Source organism: Boleophthalmus pectinirostris, unplaced genomic scaffold (genome assembly GCF_026225935.1).
Source record: "Boleophthalmus pectinirostris isolate CB_2022bp ecotype Guang Dong unplaced genomic scaffold, ASM2622593v1 HiC_scaffold_7, whole genome shotgun sequence".
In the NCBI taxonomy this organism is placed as follows: domain Eukaryota; kingdom Metazoa; phylum Chordata; class Actinopteri; order Gobiiformes; family Gobiidae; genus Boleophthalmus; species Boleophthalmus pectinirostris.
Window position 1 is genome coordinate 6766800 of NW_026571473.1, and position 25253 is coordinate 6792052.

The following is a 25253-nucleotide window of genomic DNA, read 5'->3' on the forward strand; positions in this document are numbered from 1 at the left end:
TTACAAGACAATTTCAATCATATTTCTGATCATTTTCTCAGGAGGCAAACACTTTGGGGGGTTTAAACTTCATTAATCTGAACTGCAAATTCAATGATGATGATTAAGATTATTTATTGACATGACTAGTTTCATCATTTCCAATAAAATGCATGTTACACAGCATTTGGCTCTTATAACTTAACTTATGTCATGGTCTGTTGTGACATTCAGTATAAATTAAATGACAAAAGTACAAAAATTACAGATTGTCAATTTTCTCTTCATATATTAACTCTCTGTCATTATTCCATTATTGTTACTCTTGGCACATTAACATAGAATAATTATTTCATTTTTGTGCTTGCTCAAAGTTAATCACAGAGGTGGGTAGAAAAGCCAAATATTGTACAGAAACTTCATAATAATATTTAGATGTTTTTCAATCAATAATTGTAGTAGTAATCGTAGTCGTAATCGTAGTAGTAGTAGTAATAGTAGTAGTAGTAGTTGTAGTAGCAGTAGTAGTAGTAGTAGTAGCAGCAGCAGTAGTAGTTTCAATAGTAGTAGTAATAGTACTAATAGTAGAAGTAATGGTACTTGTAGTAGTAGTAGCAGTAGTAGTACTAATAAAGCATAGTAATAATAAAACTAAGTACTACGCTAATAAACAAAGTGTATTAGCATAGTACTAAAAAAATCAAAGTTTTTACTCAAGTAATAGTACTGCAATTGCTACTCAAGTAAAAATACTGCTACTTAGTTCTAGTATAATAATAAAATAATATAGTATATGTTATTATATGATCATATATGTTATGTTATAATATTATAGTATGGTAATATTACTGCTACTATTTAGTGGTAGTGTCATTAGTAGCAGTAGCAGTAGTAGTAGCAGTAGTTTATGTAGTTCTAGTAATGGTACTAGCAGTAGTAATCATAGTTTTTACTCAAGTAATAGTACTGCTACTTCATAATAATATTTAGTGGTAGTTTCATTAGTAGTGGTAGTAGTATTTAAAAAGAATAAAGCAGTATTTGGAGAAATTACTACTCAAGTAAAAGTAATTATAACTGTCTGAGATAAAATCAGATTTATAATTTAAAGTTAATTTAATTGGAAGAACAAAAATAGGGAGCAGTCCAAGATCCCAAATGTTCAATTAATTTCATATTGTCAACATAAAGCTTTTGTCACTTGTAGACTTACTCACAGTGGAATTAGTAACCACAACTTTTACTCAAGTAAGAGTACTGCTACACTGTAAAATATATTACTAAAGTAGGAGTAAAAGTATGGAGTCTGAAAACTACATCATTAAAAAGTTACTCAATTAAATGTAACTGAGTAGTACCCACCTCGGTTAAATCAAATATTTCTTTAATTATTTAAAACATGTTGTGCATAACTTATCTATTGCCTAAGCCCTATCTGAAAACATGTCTGAAGAAGGGTGAGGCTAATCCAGGCTTCTCTTCCCTCTGTAAATAACTGAAAAAGAAGAAGAAGAAAAAAAAAAAAAAACGACATAGATTAGAATTTCAAAAATCAGACACTAATCAATACTAAAACTAATACTGAAACAAGATACAGATCTGAACTAGGACTAAAACAGGTCTAAACCAGGTATGAACCAAGACTAAACCAGGTCTGGACCAGGTCTTAACCAGGTCTGTGCCAGGACTAAACCAAAAGTAAACCAGGACTATGCCAGGTCTGAACCAGCTGAAACATGTCAGGTAAACAAGAAATGCTTTTTACACTATTTCTACTAGTTCTTAAGATAGTTTGTAATAAAAAGAAGATAAGAAGTAGTAGAAAAAGAAAAAAAAAACACATAGATCAGAAAATCAGATACTTATCATTACTAAAACTAATATTGAAACTAGATACTCATTTAATAATAATAATGCATCAGTTTTATATAGCACTTCTCTGGACACTCAAAGATGCTTTACAGAGCATTATTCATTCACTCCACACTTGATGATGCTAAGAGTAGCCAGAGCTGCCCTGGAGCAGACTGACGGAAGCAAGGCTGTCAATCTGTGCCATCGGCCTCTCCGACCACCACCATCACTCACACACACCACTTTCATACTTTCAAGCATGGATCTATTAAATTGCTTTCAAGTAGTTTTCAAGTATAAGAGCATATAGACTACTCTGGTCCATAAGTGCCATCTAGTGGAGAAAATCAGTATTTCAGGCTGTGTTGCAAACTTACTTGAGCTCAGACCGCCGTCTATACACATCACTGGAACAAAGAGGAAACAAACAAAGAACACATTAATATAGCAGCACTCTTTAAACTGAAGAAAAGTTCTAATGGGAATATTATAGAAGCTATTACAGTATAATAATGTTTCACTGGGATGTAGGATTTTGTTAGAACAGGAAAGTACAATTAAAACAAGAATAGTTTTTTATTATCCAACCTGGACCACACTAAGGGTCCTATATTATGTAAAAAAATGTGTTCCCTCATCAAAAACATACCAGGAGGAGTATTTTGTTTCATTCAGACATGCTGTGTTCCACCTTGTGATGTCATGAAGCTTTAGTTTTCAAATTAACAGCTACCTTTTACCTTTTTTTCAGTAAAGATTGGCAATTCAGGGGCTGAAATAATCCAAATTATTCTAGTGAAGATGTATGGAGTTTAAAAACACAATGGAGCACTTCCTGTGTTACCACTTGACATCACAAGGTGGAACAGAGTGTTTTCTGTTAGAAAGAAGCCTAAATATGCAGGATTTGTGTGTTTAATGTATGATTGAAAACAAAAATAAAAAGTCTGTGTCTGTTTTTGATGAGGAAACAATATCGTAACAAAGATCAGAAAATAGCAAAATGTGGCCTTTCCAAGACGGCTCAAGTTCGACTCAGCCTCTGCAGCTCAAAGTGAATTCTGAGGGTTTTGAGCTTGAGTTTCAAAGGACACATGGTCTGTCCATATACTGAGAATGAGAAAAACATGCATGTGTCCTCTATCTGCAGATTATGGCACTGGTAACGCAGGCTCAGTTTTGATTCTTACCTTTTTAAAACGATAAGAACGCAGGCTACATACAGTTCCTTCAATGTTACAAAAATTTCATAATTGATTTTGATACTTACTAGGGCATCAAATATTACTGTTACTTATTTAGAATGTATTATTACCATTTATATTGTTTCTCTTTGTTATTATAATATATTGTGATGTGTGAGCTACTGTGTCCAGATAATTTCCCTTGTGGATAAATCAATTTGATTTAAGTCTAAGCCTTTTCCTTTGTATCGAAATCAAGTTTGAAACTGTAGTATAGCAATAAAAAAATACAAAATACTAACAGTAATTGCAGTAGAAAACTAGTCTTTTACCCTCATATTGTCTCTGGGGGCAGAAGTCCTCCGTGCTGCCATCTGCTGAGACTGGAGCCACCACTACAGTGTACTCATCTCCACACCGTACGTTGGCGACGTCGCAGTACTTGACACCAGGGAGAGCTGTGCAGTTGTAATTATTGCCTGTCCCTTCCATGGTCACCAGTGTGCGGTGGGGGGGCCCTGAGGAGGAGCGCCAGGAAACCCTCAAAATGGTTGGGCTGGGCCAGTAGATTCTGACATTAGTTGGACAACATAAACCTGGTACAAAGAGAGGGGGTTAGTAAACAGAAAGGTAAGTGCAAAGAGAAAGGTCATATAATCATAGAAAACACAGAAGCAGCGCCACTGTTCTGAGTCTATGGCCGTGTCTCATTTCTCTTTCTTTGCTACTTTCTTGATTCCTCTCCTTGATTCTGCAGGAAATGGGTGAGGAAGTCCCGCCCACAGAGACACAGCGAGGAGAGAGGATTTAAACTGCTCACTGACACCAATAAAGTTTGATTCTTTTCTCTGGTGTCTGCCTCCTGTAGCCTCCCTCACGTTTACTCCTTCCTTCTGTGGTTTTCTTTGGGACACCACTTAATATGACACATTTGATTGACAGCTGAAAAATGGAGGATCGAGAAGAGGAATCAAGGAGAAGGAAGTGAGGAAAGAGAAATGACAAGCGGCCTCAGGAGCGTGGTCTGACAAATCGGCTGCCAATACAACAGGCGTGTTTTAAGTCTCGTCTTAAAATCCACTTTTACTCTCTGTGTTGTTCATTTAATTTTGAATTAGATTTGAATTATTTTATATTTTTTTGCTTTATGCATTTTAACACTTTCTATATATTGTTTTTATTTATGATTTACTCTCTTTTATGGTCTTAATTTGTCTGTGCAGCACTTTGGAAACTGTCATGTTTATAAAATGTGCTATATAAATAAAGGGGATTGGACTGGAATACGAGTAGTAGTAGTACCTTTAAAGGTGCACTATGTAACTTCTACAGGATATTCCCAGGTTTGACTACCCCAAATTTTAGACCTTTTTTAAAGACCTTTTTAAGACCACTTTAATGAAAATTAAAACCAACATTGCACCCATTATGCGGGCGAAGAACACCAGGTCTAATTCTAATAATGACCAGCTAACTACCAGTATTATATCTAGAATCAAAGGCTATGTTTATATGATGACGGTCCTAACAGAAGACATAAAAGTGGTGTAGCATCTTCACTTTTTATTCCGCGTTTTCGGGAGGAAATCTGTGTGCATACGGTGATACAAAAGTGTGTGGAATTGGATTGGGTATGCATGTCAGGCGGCTCGGTGGTGACTCTAGGTGGTGATGTATGTGACGTAAACGTGTGACCAGAGTTTTGCATCTTGGGCAGTGTAGACGAAACTGATTATTTACTCATTGCTGCCGGTGCCAAAAAACAAAGCATTGTTTGTGCATAAAATAGATGTTCATTCACAGTACGTTATTTTACTTTTTTTTTTTTTTTAATGTTGTTGTTTGTTTGTTTTTTACCCTCCCTCCATTTAACATTGCACTGCAGCCCGGTTGAGTAAACAAAAAAATAGGCTAATGAAATTTATGACCTTTGTGAAAAAATTTAACTTGGATAACATAATTTAAGACTTTTTAAGTCCTTCATTTAGGGAACATGAAATTTAAGACCTTTTTTAAGACTTTTAAGACACCGCAACTACCTGATCTAAGGTGGAGGTTCCATGGACATGTTATTTCTATGCATGGGATGTTGCACATTAGGGTAATAAACATATCTGTTTTGCTTTTGTTCAGTTACAGTTTTATAGCTCAAAAATATCTTGAAAAACATGAATTCTTATCATATGCAGTAGGGATGTAACGATATCCAATGAACCTCTCGGTACGATATTTTTTGCGATATCGTGGGAAAGCTCACGATATGGTGGGGAGGCTCACAATTAGGGATGTAACAATATCCAAATCTCTCGGTACAATATTTTCACACTATACATCTCACGGTACGACATTTATTGCAATATTTTGTGAAGGCTACCAGAACTGTTATTATGCTACTTTTTCCTCTTAAAATGCCTTGACAAGACTTAATCCAAAGAACTAAAACTTAAAAGTGCTTAAAACTGTTATTTCTTCTTGTAGTCTACACTGAAATGGAGCACAGGATCATGGTCTATATAGTTCCCTCTGTCTTTTTTTTTAGCTATTGCTGCATCATAACTCTTAACTTAAGCAAAGAGACTTGTCATTTGATATATTGTGATGGTCCACGATATTATTGTGAGAACTTTGACGATACAATATCACAATATTTCAGTTATTGTTAAATCCCTAATATGCAGGCTTGCTTCTTCATAGATCTGACCATTAACCTGTCTCTATTGTAATTACATAGTTTATTTCTATACTGTAGAAGCAAAACTGCAATAGGCAAAACAGTCAAGGCAAAACAGTAATATCTCCAAAAGAGTAATATCTCCATGGGGACAAGGTGTTTTAAACATGTCAAAACTAAAATTGTTTTTCAAAGCTCCCTTATACACTCACATTTCTTTATATTGTTCCATATACTGTTTGTAGGTAAATAGTGCCCTCTGGTGGGCGAGTACCTACTTGTATTTGTATTGTGTTGGGTGATGTAGGCTTGTGGGCTGAGCCTTGGATAGGATCGTACTGCTTACTGTAAGAAGGGTTTGAATAGGGCTCAGGAGACATCTCTAAAACATCTTCACGCATGTTTTTGGTGAGGGAGCGACGTTTTAACATGGTAGAAAGCTCCAAAGTCAACATATAGACCTATAGAAGTCCCAGTCAATTGCATTGAGCACATGACTTACTGGAGGAGAAGCCATCATAGGTGCAGGTGGTCTGGAGCCCGCTCAGGCTGTACGCTTCCATGGAAACGGTGTAGTTGGTGCCGCAGGTGATACATCCCATAATGCAGTGTGTGTCCTCCGTGTGGCAGCGGGCGTGGCCTTTGCTGGAGGTCAGAGTGGTGAGAAATGTGTGTGCCCCTTTGGCTGCTGACCAGGATACATTGGTCATAGCCTGAGTCACCTGCTTCACCATCAGACTAGCCGGACAGCACGGTTCTGAGAAAAGAAAGAATATGACAAACTCCTCCGTAAAGCTGGACACATGATCGGCTGTGAGCTGAAGACATTTGTCACAGTGAGGGACAGGAGGACACTTAGTTTAGTTTCTAAACTTCTGATTCCTACACTAAAGTTATGTATTGTAGTGTTGTGCTTTTCCTTTTCCAGATACTTACACAACTTAGAGTTGCATTTTACATTAAAATCCTAGAATTTTCCTTTGAGGTGGGATTTGACCCAGTCTCACACAACCATAGAAATTACATCCAAATCCACGGTGTTGTGAATTCTGATTTGAACTCTGAAAACTACTTCTTAAACTGAAAAAAACTATGACAGTGAAATAATAATAAATAATACCAGCTAATACTCCCTACAACTGTACAACAACTCACACTTATAGAATGGAATGCCTTTTACTATACACATGTACAATCAATCCACACTATACACATGCACAACAAGACTAAAAGCAACTCACTCTCCAGGGCAGACATGCAAGTGGGATACTTACACACGGTACAAAACAAAACTAAAATAAATAAAGACTGAGTTACCCACTTCTACAACTCTCAGTCAAGCAAGATATTGCACTCTTTTAGATATTGCACTGTATTCAGTATTGCACTGTATTTAATATTGCACTGTATTAGATATTGCACAACAGGTGGATGAAAGGAGATTAGGGGATCGAGGGATAGGAATGAGGGGTCAGTCAGTGCATGCGTGTATTCAAAGTGGCCCTGGGAAAGGGCCATAACCATTATGTAATTGATAATATATTTTGTGATGTGTGAGCTACTGTGTTCTGTGTTCAATTTCACTTGTGAACCCAAGTATTCCATATCAGGGTAAAGAAATGGCAAAAGTGCAAACCAGGGTTCTAAGCAAAGGGTGGTTATTTTGTAAATGTTTTGATCTAAAACATTATTTAGTAAGTTATTTTGAGTTTATTTCTTGTTTGCTACATTCCATATGTGTCCATTCATAGTTTTGATGCCTTCAGTTCAGTGAGACTCTACAATGTAAATAAACTTGGAAATAAAGAAAAATAAATGAAAAAGTGTGGCCAGACTTTTGACTGCTGGTGTAGATCGGTGGCTCACTTTCATCTGTCTGCCCCTGAGCAGCTGAGGTTACTGTGGCTATTTGATCATGCTTTAGATATAGTTTGTAACAGTCTAAGCATCGTTTACGTTATTCTTAGGTTACGTTACGAATACGTTTCACAGCTTGCATGAACATCCAAACTGCTTCTTCATTTCTGGTCAGACACTGGTGGCCACTGCCTTGTATCTTGTATCTACCTCTAGGAAGGTAGCTAGCTACACTGAAACTACTCTATTTATAGTTTCTGTTGGTGCTAGAAACAGTGTCCACTTTTGATATTGGCCCTACCTGGACAACTGAGGGATTTTACAAACATTAGTACCACAGGTTTGAATATCTGTCCAGACCATAGACTGTATAAAGAAATGGACTAAGTGAGTCTGACATCAGCCACAGCGTTCAGCTCCAGTCAAATGAAGTTTGCAGTGCTGGAGGTTACAGGGGCAAATTTGGAACCAGGCTCTTTATTATGGATTTTTTAACAGACAAAATAACAAAGAAAAAAACAAACACAAAAACAAAAAAACACCAGCATCATGTAGAGGGTTAATGTGAAAATTTTAACACCAAAATGGCAAGGCTCACTGCAGCAGTTACAGAGAGAGGGTTACAATATTCGAAACGTAAATCAATTGAAGTCAGAGGCAGAAGGAGCTGGAGCAATGTGGTGGTTAGCTATGTCCATTTATATATACAATCTATGGTCCAGGCCCGCTCACCTGTCATCAGTACCACAGGTTTGAGTATGAACCCAGGCCTGCTCACCTGTCTCGTACTGCTCAGAGTAGCTCGGCAGACTGTCTCCTATGGCGCTGTTTGCTGTCACGGTGACGATGAAGTTGGAGCCACATGGCAGGTCGGTGATGTCACAGCTGGTACTTCCTGTGTTACACCTGGGGTTGTTGTTGACAAAGACGGCGTATGTGGCGATGCGGTTGTTGTTTGTCCAGCTCGCAGTCACTGCACTAGAGTTCACTTTGGTCAGGGTGAGATCAGTGGGAGCACAGGGAGCTGGAGAACAAGAGTAAAAGTTAAATAAAGAAGAACTATTGACACTTTGCAGCTGATGTCATCAACATTCCCTGGGTGTGTGACGCTAACTGTAGACACTGCTCTGTTTAAAGCTCTGTAACTAATTTTAGACTTTAATCTGAGCTTTATTTTAACACAATCTGTCACATTCACCTTTTTCATAAAAATCAAACACCTAAACACTTGTATTGATCACAGGCTCCTGAAAATGTTTAGTTTAAATTCATTTTGTATTTTTGGTGAGTTTTCAGACCATCTAAAAACTCTTTTGACAGTGTTTGCTAATATGTGCACTGTGTCACCATGGTAACTGGTGAACATTCTGCCAATACACACAGATTTAGAACACCCCCATCTTAATGTCTCAATAGGAGTTGAAGTCATTCTCTTATCTTCTATTATTGTGAAGCAGCTTTCAGTTGCTTGTGCTGTATAAATAAATTTGCCTTATCTATTTAGTTCCATAAAACAGCATTACAATTCCAGCAAAATACAAAATAAAATAATTCAAAAATGGTGTGGCCAGAACAGTGATACTCATCAGTGACCAGACTCACTTTTTGTATAGTATAGAAGAGTGTATTCTGGATCCCAGGCAACCTAACTATAGCACTAAGTTACTTTGGGTGTTACAGTAAAAATCAATAATTACAAAGGAATAAAAATGAACAATAGACCCTTTAAAAAACTTTTTTAAATTCCTACTAAATTGGGGAGTGGAGGCAAAAGTAAATTTGGAACATAATGAAATTTCAATGGGAAAACTGGGATTAATTTCAGAATATCACAAAATATGGAAAATCTGGCAAATGAAAACCTCTCTGATATCAGAACTCAGTTTAAAAACATTTACAATTGTGTTTTATGTTTTTCACAAATTGTTTTACTGGACAAATCCTTACAGAAAAATTGAGTCCACTAGTTTTTCACTTCCTCTACAGATTACAGATTACACATTTCATGATAAATTATTGTTTTTGTGAAGCTGAAATACAATTTTAAGTTAGAAATTTGTTTTTTTTCCATCCTTCTTAACAGAAAAATGTACTTTGGGAATTCAAAACTGTTGTTTATTTTATCGTAAAACCATTTGCATTTTGATTTGTTAATCAGTTAATCATAGAAAAAATATGATGTCTGCTTCACTTCATTCCAGAATTTTGAGCACTCTGATGACACAGGATTTTAAAGGGGCTATATAAAAGGCACAAAAAGCAACTGTCAAATAACTTGTATTAAAAGGCCTATATTACAGCACGCTGTTTTCTGATCGCTGTTATAATGTTCTTTCCTCATCAAAAAAATACCTAGAGTTGTGTTTTGTTTAATTCACACATTTTCAACACAAACCCTGCATATTTAAGGTAAATTCTTCTCTCAAACAGAAAACACTCTGTTACACCTTGTGATGTCATAGGGCCGCAGTAACTCAGTTGGTAGAGTGTGATCTGAATGTATGGTGGTTCAAATCCCGCTCTTGACATAAACATCATTGGTTGAGCAGTCAGATCAACCTTGGGCAAGACACCTAACCCACTTCGCCTCCAGTGCCTGCGTTCACTGGTGTGTGAATGTGTGAGTGGCTCCTTGTTGTTGAAACGCTTTGAGTGCCTTGAAGGTGGAAAAGCGCTGTACAAAAATGTGACCACTTGTGGTAATACAGGAAATGCTTCACTGTGTTTTCAAACTCCATACACCTTCACAAGAATCATTTGGATGGGCCAATGAGGTTCATTTGGTCTTCTGATATTTTATGTTACTAGGTCCTTTTTTAGACCTAGAGTTTCCAGAGTCCAGACACGTCACAGCAACATCACGTGACCACTCTGAGGAAGACTGCTAGTGAGCAGTCGAAACTGTCAGGTATAAAACAAAACTCTAGGTCTGATAAAAGAACCTAATAACATAAGAATCATTTGGATGATTTCAGCCCTGGAATTGCCAATCTTTACTGAACTAAAGGTAAAAGGTAGATGTTAACACAAAAACTATTGCTTCATGACATCACAAGGTGGAACAGGGCATTTTTAGCTTTGGAGATGTAGACACTAATAATAAATGGTTACTCAAGTGAAACTAAACAAAATGCAACTACAGCTACAAGAATCCATTTTGTGTAACTTTATCCATTTTTTGTGACCTTTAAAAGATGCTAGTGAATATAGGTGAGTTTTTAGTGTGAATTGAAAACTGTGTCACCTGTGTCTTGAGTGTGGGGGATGCAGTTATGGTTGCAGCCGCTGATGTCATTGCATGGGATGACTTTGATGTTGTAGGGAGTATCACATTCGAGGTAGGACAGCACACAGATTGGAGCAGAGTCATTACAGAGGATGGTGTGAGAACTGTCCGCGGCTCTGGTCTCATATATCTCTGCCCCTCGTGCACGCTCCCACTCCACCTCCAGAGTCTGTGGGCTGATCAGGGACACATTCACCGAGCTCGGACAACATGGCACTGCAGGAGACAGAGGCAGATGATGATACTTTGCAGCTCATGTCATCAACATTGTCTGCGCAGGTGAGTCTGTGTCTGTCTGCAGAGATGAGCCTGGATCTGTCTGCTCAGGCGAGTCTGGGTCTGTCTGCGCGGGTAAGTCTGGGTCTGTCTGCACAGGCGAATCTGGGTCTGTCTGCACAGGTGAGTTTGGGTCTGTGTGTGCAGATGAGTCTGGGTCTGTCTGCACAGGTGAGTCTGAGTCTGTCTGTGGAGGTGAGTCTGGGTCTGCCTGTGTGTCCCTCAGAAAGCTTTCTCTGCTGTCACCAGCATGTGCAGTCCTCACAGTGTATTTAGCCTCTGGTGAAAGCAAAGACAACTGCGTATAGTACAATCAACCTGAGTATACATATTCACAGGGGTCTGTCCACTTGAAGCGCGCTGTTATAGAAATAACTTCAGCTATCAGCTTATGGACTATGACATGGCTCATGGTGTGTGTTTTGGGTAAATGATACATGGTGTATGTGAACAAGAGCGAAAAGTGAAGTAAACAGAAGTAAATCTAGTGCATACTGGGGTCGGTCCACAAAGCGCACTAACATATGTGAAAATGACCTAGGATGTAACTAAAGATAGAGGATGTGCTGTTTATAAATGTTTATTTTTCTTCACTGTGATTGGTTAAATCCACCTGTCACTCACTTATTTTAGTGTAACTTAGTATCTGGGTATGAATTTTTGGCCATTTTGCTGCCTATACTGTATAACTCATGCATATATATCTGTACCTGTGGTGTAGTTGATCATGGATCCTGGCGGACTGAATCCTGCCCCATTCACAGCAAACACAGACATGAAGAAAGTGTATCCACATTCACAGGAAAAGTTGCAGCTGGTGCCATTCGTGTTGCAGACCGTATCTGATCCAAGGCCATTGGTCACTTTGGCCTTGTATCTGTCTGCATGAGACACTGTTCCCCACGAGAACGTGCAGTGTCCTGGTGTCGTCTCGGCAACAGTCAGGCTCGAAGGTGGACAAGGGACTGTGGGGCAAGAAACAGCTTTTATGGCAACATCTGTTAAAGAATTGTATTTGTGTCTGCTATATAGTTATAATCTATGATAACCATGGATTATTATGTTATAATTTGCACATTTTAAATGGCAACATTCATCTAAAGCTACTTAAACGTAACAAGTCTGCTGCCCAATGGGAGCTGCCTTCGCCGTCATCACAACCAAGGGCTGTGCAGCTGTCGACACCTGATGGATAGCTGCAGATGACACTAGCGAGCAGCAGATTTTTTTCATTTGTACCAAAATGACAACGCAATGTTGCCGAATCCTAAATGTAACAAAAATCAAATTGGAGAATGAAGTAAGTGCAGAGCTGTTCAGAAAAATAGAGTCTTAAAGATAAGCTCTTAAAGACAGCTCAAACATGCACACATCACTCCGCATACAACTTTGAGAGTTTAAATGGTGAAGGGAAACAACTATATAACAAGGATTAAAAGGTCTCAAGTCTTCTTCCAGAATAGATAAGGTTTATTTTTCTTAGTCCAATTTATCATAAACACTTGATGAGATTATCATCTTTTTTTCTTTACTCAGCTATCTAGTATTGCTTTTCTAAAAGCACGCTATGCAACTTTTTCACCAAGGAGAAGTTATTGCTTTGTCTAGAATGTTCCACAATATGACATTAAACTTTATTACATATTATAGTACATATTTTATTACAGGTGTTTTTATTGCTCAAAACATCTTTGTAAACAAGCATTTTAAATGTGAGAGGCATCACCTCGCCACAGACTCAATCTTGGCATCATGGCATCACCTGCTTGCCTCCATGGAGATAGATGCTGAATGCCATACTGTGGAACATTCCAGGCAAATGTCCCTTAGTCATTCAGGTAGGATCCATAGCAAAAGAAAAAGAACCTGACGAGAACTGAAGAAGCAGCAAAATCTATTCACTCTAAGACTATCCTGTTGACAGAAGTTCAATTTCTTTCTGCTATTCCAGGCAAAGCCAAAACATCCAAAAGAAAAGTTACATATTGCACCTTTAACTGAAACTTGACTTTCAAACCCATCTTTTGAGTGCCTGTGTTAAAGGTACACTGTGCAACTTTACTAGTAGAGAGTCCTTCACCTGCTTGACCCCATGTTGTTTTTTTCTGAAATGTTCTACAGTATGGCATTTAATTTAACTATAACCATGGAGACAAGAAAGCCATATCACCAGACCAAGTTAAACATCATATCTGTGGAGAGAAGGACCCACTGTTTTAATAATAATGCAAGTGTTTTTATCTAGTTTTGAGAATTAAAAACACCTGTAATTGAATAAATGCAATATATAATTGTTTAATGCCATACTGTGGAACACCCCAGACAAAACAATAACATTACCATAGAGACAAGCACATGGCAGACCCTCCATCAGAAAAGATACATATTGCGCCTTATTGCTTTATCTGAAATGTTTCACAGTATGGCATTACATTTTTTTTTATCATCATGGAGACCAAACTAGACCAGGTTACTGGTCACAGTCAAAATGTTTTTTTCTAGCTATTTTTGAGCTATAAAACCACCTGTAATTGCATATATGTAAGGTAGATCTGTTTCATATCAGATTGTGGAACATTCAAAGCAGAGCAATGACATATCCATAGAAGCAATCAGGTGGCGGACCCCCAACCGAAAAGTTACACAGTGCACCTTTAATATACGTACCAGTGGTGAAGCTGAATGGGGCGGAGGGGATACTGGGCCCTGCGTCGTTGTGAGCGGTGACCTCCAAAGTGTAAACAGTGCCACAGGAGACAGGAGACAGCTCACAGGACATGGATGTAGAGTTGCACTGAAGCCCCAGAATATTACTGCTCACACTGTACCAAAATGGACCATCTAAAGCCAATAACATCTCCCATGACACAGACAGCCCCAGGGAGGTGGTGTTAGTTGCCATGGTTACGTTCACAGACTCTGGGGTCGGAGGTCCTGACAGAGAGAGGAGGCAGAGAGATGGGGTTAGAAAAGAGTTGATATTGTGCAAACTGTACATGACATCTTACTTCGCTTTCATGTTGTGTTTTTATTGCACTGAAAAACATAGAAAGGCATGTGTCCTTACTTCAAGTGGGCTTGCATCTCCACAAACCTGACTCTTATTTAGCCTAGAATGGTCCACAACCTCTGTTATCATTGCCTGGCCAGCCAAAAGAAACCACTTCAAGTCAAAGTCTACGGTACCAAGCTTTGTTATGACTGAAGGAAGATATCTCACAATTATATGTAAAGTTATGTTTGGGTTTCAAAATATCTATTTTATATATCTTATCGTCTCTCTAGAATTCAAAGGATCTGCCTGTGTTCTGTGCTGAGATATTTAGGTTTAAAGGTACAGTGTGCTAGCCTGATTCATCAGTCGGTTTCACTTTGTAGAAACCAGCAGTGTTAGAATTTGTTTGCTCGACGGTAGGCGGGTACTTTTTAACATTTAAGCAATCGCTGCTATTTGGTAGTCATGTATGTAATGCGCGGCCAATGGGTCTAACTGGTATATTAAGCTTTTCCCAAATCCTGTAGGAAGAAGGGCAATAATGTCTTTCCCCTTGATGAATTTCACCAAACATTCTCTTTGTTCTGGCTTTGAATCCTCGATCTCAGGAATTGTTGATAACACTGAATATATGGCTCTTCACTGATTAGCTGGTGCCCGAACTTGCACTTCCGGGGCTTTTGCGAGCCGTCTAGTGTATTTTGATTCCTGACCTAGTTGCTGGAGAGAAATGAAATTGAGCGGAGGCAATAGGTGGCACCAGCCTGGTTAGCAGTGCACAACTTTTCTGGTGGAGGGTCCATTACCTGCTTGTCTCTATGGAGATGTCATTGCTTTGCTTGGAATGATCCATGGTATGATATTAAACACATCTATCTTGCATTCATTCATTACAGGTGTTTCTATTGCTCAAAAACACAATAATTCTCTCTGTGAATAGGTTTGCCTGCCTCTGCACAGATCTGAGCTGTAAAATAGCCTATAGTTGTCTGCCTTGAGATTGATAGGCTTAATCTCCACCGTGGAACAGACAAAGCAATAACATCTCCATGAAGACAAGCAGCCACCAGGAAAGTTGCGCAATGCACCTTTTAAGTTTTGACCACTTGTCCTGCAGAAATAAAAGAGTATGTACATTTATCTGATACATGGAAATAAAGGGTGCCCTTATAATCGAATGTGAGACCTTTGTGTAAGTGGGTGTCTTTTGCCATTAGAAGCTTTTAATTCTGAACATGAATTTGTGTTCTCTGGTCAACTTTTTAAAGCTTGCATATGTAACTTTTTGGTCGAGAGTCACATGTCATTGCTCTGTCTGGAATGTTACACAGTATGACATATTAAATGTATTAAACAGCACTACTTTACATTTATTCAGTTACAGGTCGTTTTATTACTCAAAGATAGATAGAAAAACAAGCATTCTGACTGTGAATGGATTTGGCCACAGATCTGACCTGTAACTTGGTCTAGTTTGGTCTCCGTGAAGATAGAAAGATTTAATGCCATACTGTGAAATATTACAAACAAAGCAATAACATTTCTATGGAGGAAAAGACTGTGACAGACCCTCCACCAGAAAAGTTACACAATGTGCCTTCAATCCAAAATTCATATTACTGATTCATTAGTTTTACCATACCGCCCACTCCCACTTTTACTTCCCCTGCTCTTTTTAGTCTCTCAAAAAATCAGTTACTTACTTGTGCTCTGGGTGGAATTAGCAGTCTCCCCTTTGCGTCCCTCTATGTCCCAGGCGTAGCAGTGGATGTGGTACTCAGCTCCCATATCCAACCCGCTGAATGATATGTTCAAATAAGTTGTGTTTTTGGTGATTGACTCATTATAATTTAGGTTTTTTCTGAACAGATTCACTGTGTACAGGACAGCACCAGGAATGTCGGACCACCTCACATCGATGGAGTTGTTATTTGGAGAAGAGCTGTTAATCTGAGGAGGAGGCAGTACTGCGGGAAAGACAAGAAAGGCGTTTATTCAGTTTTTGTAAGTGTTTTGTAAGCTCTTAAAACAGACAACTGAGGGACTAAATGGAGGCTCTTTGTGATATTGCCAGTAGTATTTTTAAGGTTTTAAGGTATTAAAGGGCCTATATTATATTCTGAGCTGTTATAATGTTGTTTCCTCACCACAAATATAGCTGGAGTTGTGTTTTGTTTCTTCTACAAATGCTTAACACACAAATCCTGCATATTTAGGCTAGGTTCTTCTCGCAAACAGAAAAAACACTCCACTGTGTTTTTAAACTCAGTACACCTTCACTTGAATAATTTGACATGATGATTTCAGCCTTGGAATTGCCAATCTCTACTGAACTAAAGGTAAAAGGTAGCTGTTAACTCAAAAACTACCACTACAAGTCATCACAAGGCGGAAAAGAACATTTTGAGCTTAGGAGATGTAAAAAAAAAAGTAAAAATAAAGGGCTCCTCAAACATGTGTGAATGAAACAAAACACCATTCCAGTTTCTGATGAGGTAACAACATTCTAACATGACGTGAAGTTCACAAGAGTCAGTTTTGCGACTTCAGCAGCTTCAACATTCATATAAAACATATTTAAGGTTGAATTATAATATTTATACAATATTTACACTCTTGTCTAGACTTTATTGGTCAATTTTGCTGAATGACTGATGTAAAGAGGTGAAAATGTCTCCGTGAAGCTGACTGTGTGTAATGCTTATCTAAAGTCTTTCACTATTGTGCTTCGACTCCCACGGGAGATACACGAGTCTATTGTTTCACAGTGGCTGCAGGATCCTCACTGAAGGTGGTAATAAAAATCCATGTTACAGTCCAACAGAGACCATCCCCAGGACCTCTCAGTATGTACGGTAACCAAAGAAGACCCATTAGGGGCACACACAAAAGAATGACCCCAAACATACAGTACCTGTGGCCCCCACCCCGACCTCCAGTGGAAACTGATCCAAATGAACCAAAAACACAAACTACAGCTCTAGGACAGTCAGTTTTACCAAGAGATCGACCGCTATTAGGTATGGGACAAGACACAATTTTCACAAGATGAGAATAGATACAAGATATAAAGTTTCTACTTACAAAATACACCAAAAACATGAATTTGTGTTCCTCTGGTCAACTTATTTAAAGGTGCCCTATGTAACATTTTGGTTAGGGGTCTGTCAACTGCTTATTTCTCTGGAGATGTCATTGCTCTGCCTGAAATGTTTCAAAGTATGACATTAAACAGCTCTACTTTACATTTATTCAATTACAGATGGTTTTGTAGCCCAAAGATACTTAGAAAAACAGGCATTCTGACTTTGAATGAGGTTGCCTCTCCACAGATCTGACCTGTAACTTGGTCTAGTTTTGTCTTCGTGAAGAGAGAAAGGTATAATGCCATACTGTGAACATTCCACACAAAGCAATAACATCTCCATGGAGAACAGCATTTGACGGACCCTCCACCAGAAAAGTAACACAACACCTTTAATCCAGCATTTCTATCACTGATTTTGCCATATCGCTCAGTCCTACTTTTACTTTTTACACAAGACAAAAAGAGATTGCGCTAACGAGATGAAGCAAGACAAGATTTGAAATAATTTCCAATATATAAATTGTGCAATCCAGTTTCCAATTTTGGCCTCACAATTTTTTATTTATTTTATTTCATATTTTCGTTGCCATTCTAGTTCTGCTTTTTGGTGAGTTTCTTATAGTTCCATCACATAACCAATGTTGTCCAGTTCAATTGTAAACACATGGGAAAAAAAATCTCAATCTTTCTGACAAATTGGGCCTTTCTCCCATTTTAAATTCACATTAGTTAATGTTAAAATATGTTTGAAAGGGGACTTAGGCCCAGAAAAAGAAATCCTCGCTTTGCTTTGAAAGTTACCTGTAAAGTCACCTAGGGAAGGTACTTCCTGCTGGGCGGGGCATAAAGCAAAGCAGGTATTGACAATTAGGGAAGAGATTTCTGTGGAGATTGTTTGGTGCTTTTGATCTGAGTCACTTATTTTCTGTTTTTTGTACTTTATTTTACCCTACTCCAGATGTCTGTTTTAAAATATATTTTGTCTGATTAAAGACTCTTTTTTGTTGTTGTCTGCCTCCTACTTTGACCACGTCTGGCCAGCTACCCTACAATCTTTTGGCAGGAGATCTTATCCCATTCCTAACTGTTGTTTTTTTCATGGCCGATGCCAATAGGTTTGCCAGTATTTTTGGGCCCATTTTGATTATTGTTCTTAAATGATGTAATTTCCTACAAACTCACCCAGAGCCCTTTTAACCTCAAACGTGTAAAAGAGCTGTGTAGTCAAGTTGTGTGCAGTTATCTCTTCACATCAAGTGTTAAAATAAAGCTATATGCAAATTTTTTACTCAAAACTAAATAATGGCATGGCCAAAAATAGACCAGAGAAAACATCTACAATGTTGTTTTCTTACATTCACACATGTTTAACACACCATTCCTGCATATTTAGGCTGAGTTCTTCTCTCAAGTTGAAAGTATTCTGTTGCACCCTGTGATTCTCATGGTAATACAGGAAGCACTCTGCTGTTTGTTTGTTTTTTTAATTCCACGCACCTTCACTAGAATTGTTTGGATGATTTCAGCTCTGGATTTGCACATCTCTACTGAGCAAAAGGTAAAATGTAGCTGTTAACTTGAAAACTAAAGCTTTATGACATCACAAGGTGGAACAGAGCATTTTGAGCTTTGGAGATGTACAGACTAATAACCCATAATTACCCAAACAAGTCTGAATGAAACAAAACACAACTCCGGGTATGTTTTTGACACTAACATGGCTAAAAGTTCAACTGTGTGTAATATAGGACCTTTAAATCATTTCTTATATGCAGTGACTTTACGTACATGTCCTGACAGTGACCGAGTCGCCAGGTTGGCTGCGTCCTCCAGCGTTGACAGCCATGATAACCATGTTATAGGAGGTGTAGGGCTGAAGGGAGGGGACCAGGCCGGGGCTGGACGTGACCATCACAAATGTCATAAAGGTGTGTTTAGTGTCCACGGCTCGGATCGCGTAGGAGTCCACGTCTGGCTGTGTCACAAACTCCATTTCTAAGGTATTACTGTTTACGGCGGTCACTGCAATGATTGGATCTGCCTGTTCAGGAGCTGCAAAAAAGTGCCATAAAAAGAAATTAATCAGGCGGTTGATACAGTACTGGCAAAAAAAAACCCACTTAATTAATCCCTTTAGAACTACACTTTAATAAGCCTTAATAAAGCAGAGGAGGGTGTCTTAGTTATTGTAATAGGCTGTGAGCTACCGTGTCCAAATAATTTCCTTTGTGGATCAAAAAAGTTTATCTAAGTCTAAGTAAGTCTAAGCCAAACATTGGACTCAAGTCTTAAGTCTCACTCAAGAGTACTGTTACTTCAAATCAGTAGAAGTACAGATAAGTGGTCCAAGAAATCACTCAAGTAGAGTAATGATTTAAAATTTGAGATTAATGTAATTTTAAGGATAAAAATAAATAACACCCTCCCCTCCGAAGGTTTAACCACATTTTCACTGAACATTTAACTTTGATTAAAAATGTTCAAATGGCAAACACAGAGAGATCAAAATGATACTACAATAAAACAAGAATTCTTAGGTCAATTATTATTATTAGAATTATTAGGTCACTACATTTAAACTTGCTTAAAACAGTGAAACAATCATGGCAGGAGGTGGGAATGCGCTCCCATCCATAAAAGGCTCTAAATTTACATGTTAAGTGAGCCCCCCGATAGTGCTATACAGTCAGATTGTGTTAAAACAAAGTTCAGATTAAAGTCTAACTTAAGTAACAGAGCTTCAGACAAAGGAGTGCCTACAGTTACCATCACCCTGCACAAACACATTTTTATAGCTAAATAATTGACTCTCTCACCTGTCATCTGGTCTCCACTCCTCTTGGCTAGCACAGCCCCAGTAGAATTCTTTGCCTTAACAGTGAAGGTGTAGTTGGTGTTCGGGGTGAGATTGTTGATCGAACCCAAAACCACGTTTCCACTGTAAACTGCAAAGCCCGGCTTCGCACCAGGGGTGTCTATGGGCCTAACGTCAATTTCATACGAAGTGGCGCCAGGAAATCTGCTCCATTTAAATATTATCATGTTGTTGTCAGCATAATACACCTCAACGGTAAAGCCTGGTGAGAGAAAAAATTTTAGTATTAGTATTAGTATTAGTAAGTGAGTTTTCTCTGTAGTGTGGAAAGATGAAGGGTTTTTAATTTCAGATTGAATACTAGTTTTGTGTAGTAATTGTATTTGTTTATACAGAGACAGTTTTTTTTATGTACAAAGAATGTGTATCTATTAAAGCTACCATCTGTAATTTATTTGTAGATGGCAAATGTGAAACCCCCTCCCCTCACCTGGCCTTTGTTTGTTCAGACTCACCTGTAGGCATGGGACAATACTGAATTTTAGTGTCACGATTATAATGGCAAAAAACTGTGATTAACGATTATATCACAAAAAGGATTAAAGCTGATTACAGTTTAAAATGTTATAGATATGAATAATTATTAGGGGTGTAACTGTACACAAAAACCACAGTTCAGTACATACCTCGGTTTTGAGGTCACAGTTCGATTCATTTTCGGTACAGTATGGGTAGAAAATGCAAAACCATTTGCTGGTTGTTCAGTTGTGTGTTTATTAAAACAACAATTTGTTTTAACATTATACAAATGGGAAAATAAAATAAATGCAAAGTGCTGTATGGTAATACTAATTAAGTTAAATAAATATTCTCAAGTAAGCAACAAAAGTATGAAATAGTATAAAAAATAAATTCCTTGTAAACAAAATTTTTGAAAGAGTAAAGTTCAGCACAAAGTTTTACTCAAACTTCATGCTGGAGGGCAGGGGAGGGAGCGCCGTGCCGGCAAAAGGCGAAAGTGAGGACCAGGGCGCGACCAGGGAGCATTTTGTGAGGATTCTCGTGGTTTGGAGGGATGTAAGTAATGGCGAGGGGCATTTGTTGTCAAGGAAGCCGCCCTAAATATAAAGCACTGCGGGATGCAGAGTAGCTGCTCATGTAGTAGTGGAATGTAAACACATAAAGTGAGCAAACTCATTCGTACACAGCCCTGCACCAAACCGAATGTCCCATACTGAAACGGCTCAGCATGAATGCATGTATGGTTACACTGCTAATAATTATAATATTATGAATAGGTTCCATATTTTATTTTATTTAACTGTTATAGTATTGTACTTTGCTGTAAATGAAAATAACAAAGCTGGCACACTATGAGACAGTAGTAACAGAGATAGAATCTAGTGGTGATATGTGAGAATGCAACATGGCTGGGTCCGCTATTATAATTATGGATGGTAGGGATGGGCATGATTAGTCGATTAATCGATAATTGATCATTAAGAACTTAATCGATTACGTTAATTTTAATCGACAAACTGAATGTAGGTTGCTGTTCGTAGCGTGACTAAACGGGGGTCTGTACATGTATCTCTCTGCACTCAGAAGGAGCGAGCAAACAGAAACAGTCTGTCAGTCTGCAACGTGCCAAAGAGCAAACGCGTATTTAACAATGACTTATACAAGAAATTCCACACTTTCTGTTGCGTTCGGGACAAGTGGGAGGCCATGTGCACAGTGTATAAAGCAGCACATATGTTTCGGTGTCCAGTGAGAAAAAGCTTTGTCAGGTGAGAGTCGCGCAATGTCGATGACGAGTCCCCACCTCCCTCCCCCCGTACGGTGTCCTGGTTTTGACAAACACAAATATGGTCACACTAACCTGTATTCCACTGAGTCGTGTCGCATCAGTGTTTTTTTCCTTCGCTTAGTTTATGCAAATTAGCCATGCGGTTTTAAGTTTCGTTTCTGTGAGACTTGCGCAAAGCTGCATTAAACACATTATAATCTCAAACGGGCTGATGTGGCTCTAGAGTGGTTACAGTTTATATGTCATAAAGTTGAATTTATTTATGTAGATTAGTAGTGCAGATAGTAATAATAATGATGATAAATTTTAATATAAAAAACGTTAATGATTAATCGATAAGTGATCGTTAATTCTCCCGACGATCGATTAAGAAAATTTAATCGAATGCCCATCCCTAATGGATGGTAGCTTTAAGGCTGCAACAATAAATCAATTAATCGTGATGATCATTAAAAAATGATAGCAGTCATATTTTGATAATCGTTAACTGGTACAGCCTTTATTGGGTTGACTATGTATTTAAAGGTGCATTGTGTAACTTTTCTGGTGGACGGTTCATCAAATGCATTTCTCCGTGCAAATTGCTTGTCTGGAATGTTTCACAGTTTGATATTAAACATTTTAATCTTCACTGAGACCAAACCAAACCAAGTTACCGGTCAGCTCTGTGGAGAGGCAAATTAGTTTACAGTCAGAATGCCTGTTTTTCTAGGTATTTTTGAGCTATAAAACCACCTGTAATTGAATAAATGTAAGGTAGAGCTGTTTAATGTCATACTGTGGAACATTCCAGGTAGAGCAATGACATATTCATAGAAACAAACAGGTAACGGACCCTGCACCAGAAAAGTTACACAATGCAGCTTTAAAATGTACATTAGAATGAATCTAATTTAAAATAAGCGTTAGCTGCAGCCCTTTTATGTATAAGCGTATCATTAACTGGGTATATAGCGTTTATGTGTCTGTATGTGTGTTTATGTATGTGTGTGTGTGTGTGTGTGTCACTTCGTTGATAAGATAAATGCAAGTAATTTTCTGTATCTCTAGTTATACTAATGCTATTTAGTAGGGATGTAACAATAACCAAAATATCGTGATATTGTATCATGAAAAGTCTCACAATAATAGTGTAGGGTGTCACATTATATTGAATTACAAGTTATGTATTGTTTTATAGTAGCAAAAGCTAAAAAACATAGAGAACTACATATCCCATGATTCATTTCAGTGCACACCAGACGAAGAAATATGCTTTTTACTTGACTTCTTGGGATTATGACAGTAATGATTTGCACGAAAATCTTTTCAAGGTATTTTAAAAGCAAAAATGTGTCCTATCTACAATTATATTTGCCAAAATATCGCAATAAATATCATACCGCGAGATGCATATCATGACACTATTGTACAAAGAGATTTGGATATCGTTACATCCCTACCATTAAGACAAAGCAAGATAAGAAAGCAGGAGAGATCCATGCAAGAGATACAGGATAGAAGCAGACAAAGTAACACTAACTACTATCTCAAATACTACTGCTATATCTTCTTCTTCATCTCAGTATCAGTAAGTTCTTGAGTCCTTGAGATCCCAGTAGAGCACCGGTACTCGACTCAGCAATCCAGTCTATTCACTTGTCAACAATAAGAGCTGAGGCGTCAGAGCTTTTCTTTTTAATGTATTGACTGGCTTTAAGTTTCTTTTGTCACTTTTGTCAAGTCTGAACTAAAGATATGACAACACTATACTTATGGCACTAATAGAAGATGAACTATGAAGATGAACTTACTGAATTTTATAAACATTAAATTAAAAAGACTCAAATTCTAACAAAAAAAGCAAGAAAGAGTCAAAGAAGAAACCACATGATTTTAAAACGGAATCATGTACACAATTATTTTTCCATAAACTGTCAACTAGAAAATGCAACAGTACAGCCATGCAGTAACCTCCACCTTACAAATTTAAATATGTAAAAAAATAATTATTTGATTTAAGAAGACAAAAGTATCATACCTGCAAGTACACACTGTAGAAAATGAGAAAGAGTTTTCAAAAATTACAAATGAATTTCTATACATTAACAATATTTTTTAGATTGATGCATTTGTGTGTGCTGTTTACAATACCTGAAAATGTATGTCCAACAAGACAAAAATCGCAACCCACTTAAGCCCCATTATCCTTCTCTCTCTTCAAAAATTCCACGGATGCTTTACTAAGTTTTGTGTTTAAAGTTTTTCTGAGTAAATCTTTCTTTTTGTTAGTTGAAATATGCCGTTCTGATCCCGCCCTCCCTGAAACAGTTGTCCAATCAGAGTCAAGCAGAGATGACCCTACAGGCAGGTAGAGATAGAAATGAATACCTAGGACCTAAAGGCTGTAGAGAATGTACAAATGAGTGACCTAAGACATTGCATTGCCCCAGGTTTGAAAAATAAAAAGGGATTTTCCAAAACTAAACTTTAGATTTTTACCCTAAAGTTATTCAGTTATTGTAATGTCCTACTTTTCTTTCCAGTTACTTGCACAAGTTAGAGTTACATTTCAAATTAAAACCTTGGAATTCGCCTTTGAGGTGGGATTTGACCCAGTCTCACACAACCGTTGAAACCATATCTGAATCCTAATTTGAACTTTGAAAACTACTTCTTAAATTGTACATTGTGATTTGTGTCCATCAAATTTCCTTGGAGATTTTATTGCTTGGTCTGGAATGTTTCACATTATGGTATTAAACCTTTCTATCTTCATGGAGGCCAAACCAGACCAAGTTACAGGTCAAATCTGTGGAGAAGCGACCCCGCTCACAGTCAGAATGCTTGTTTTTCTATGTATTTTTGAGCAATAAAGCCAGTCATCGTCTAATAAATGTAAGGTAGAGCTGTTCAGTGTCATAATGTGGAACACTCCCTCAACTGTACAACAATAATACTCCCTACAACTGTACAACAACTCACCCTTATTAACAGATAAACTCCCTACAACTGTACAAAAACTCACCCTTATGTAACAGATAATACTCCCTACAACTGTACAACAACTCACCCTTATGTAACAGATAATACTCCCTACAGCTGTACAACAACTCACTCACTGTAACATAATACTCCCTACAACTGTACAACAACTCACCCTTATGTAACAGATAATACTCCCTACAACTGTACAACAACTCACCTTTATTTAACAGATAATACTCCCTACAACTGTACAACAACTCACCCTTATGTAACAGATAATACTCCCTACAGCTGTACAATAACTCACCCTTATGTGACAGATAATACTCCCTACAACTGTACAACAACTCACCCACTGTAACATAATACTCCCTACAACTGTACAACAACTCACCCTTATGTAACAGATAATACTCCCTACAACTGTACAACAACTCACCCTTATGTAACAGATGATACTTCCTACAACTG

General features: G+C 37.8%; 1 protein-coding gene across 1 annotated transcript; it reads right to left on the reverse strand.

Annotated features, from left to right (window-relative positions):
- Window positions 1-1386: 1386 nt before the first annotated feature.
- On the reverse strand, window positions 1387-20530 carry LOC110167971 (fibronectin type III domain-containing protein 7-like). Its single transcript, XM_055164760.1, has 12 exons — window positions 20521-20530; window positions 20007-20267; window positions 18979-19242; window positions 15806-16069; window positions 13775-14041; window positions 11818-12072; window positions 10790-11047; window positions 8324-8569; window positions 6191-6445; window positions 3350-3613; window positions 2211-2240; window positions 1387-1474 (listed from the first exon to the last, which is right to left on the reverse strand). The coding sequence occupies exons 1-12, from the start codon at window positions 20528-20530 to the stop codon at window positions 1443-1445; spliced, it is 2406 nt and encodes an 801-aa protein (XP_055020735.1). The 3' UTR covers window positions 1387-1442.
- Window positions 20531-25253: the final 4723 nt, after the last annotated feature.

Coding starts and splice junctions, on each gene's coding strand:
- LOC110167971 (XM_055164760.1), bottom strand. Junction 19,243..20,006: donor GAGTGGAGACCAGATGACAG/GTGAGAGAGTCA, acceptor ACTTTTTTGCAG/CTCCTGAACAGGCAGATCCA. Junction 12,073..13,774: donor CCCATTCAGCTTCACCACTG/GTACGTATATTA, acceptor CTTGCCCCACAG/TCCCTTGTCCACCTTCGAGC.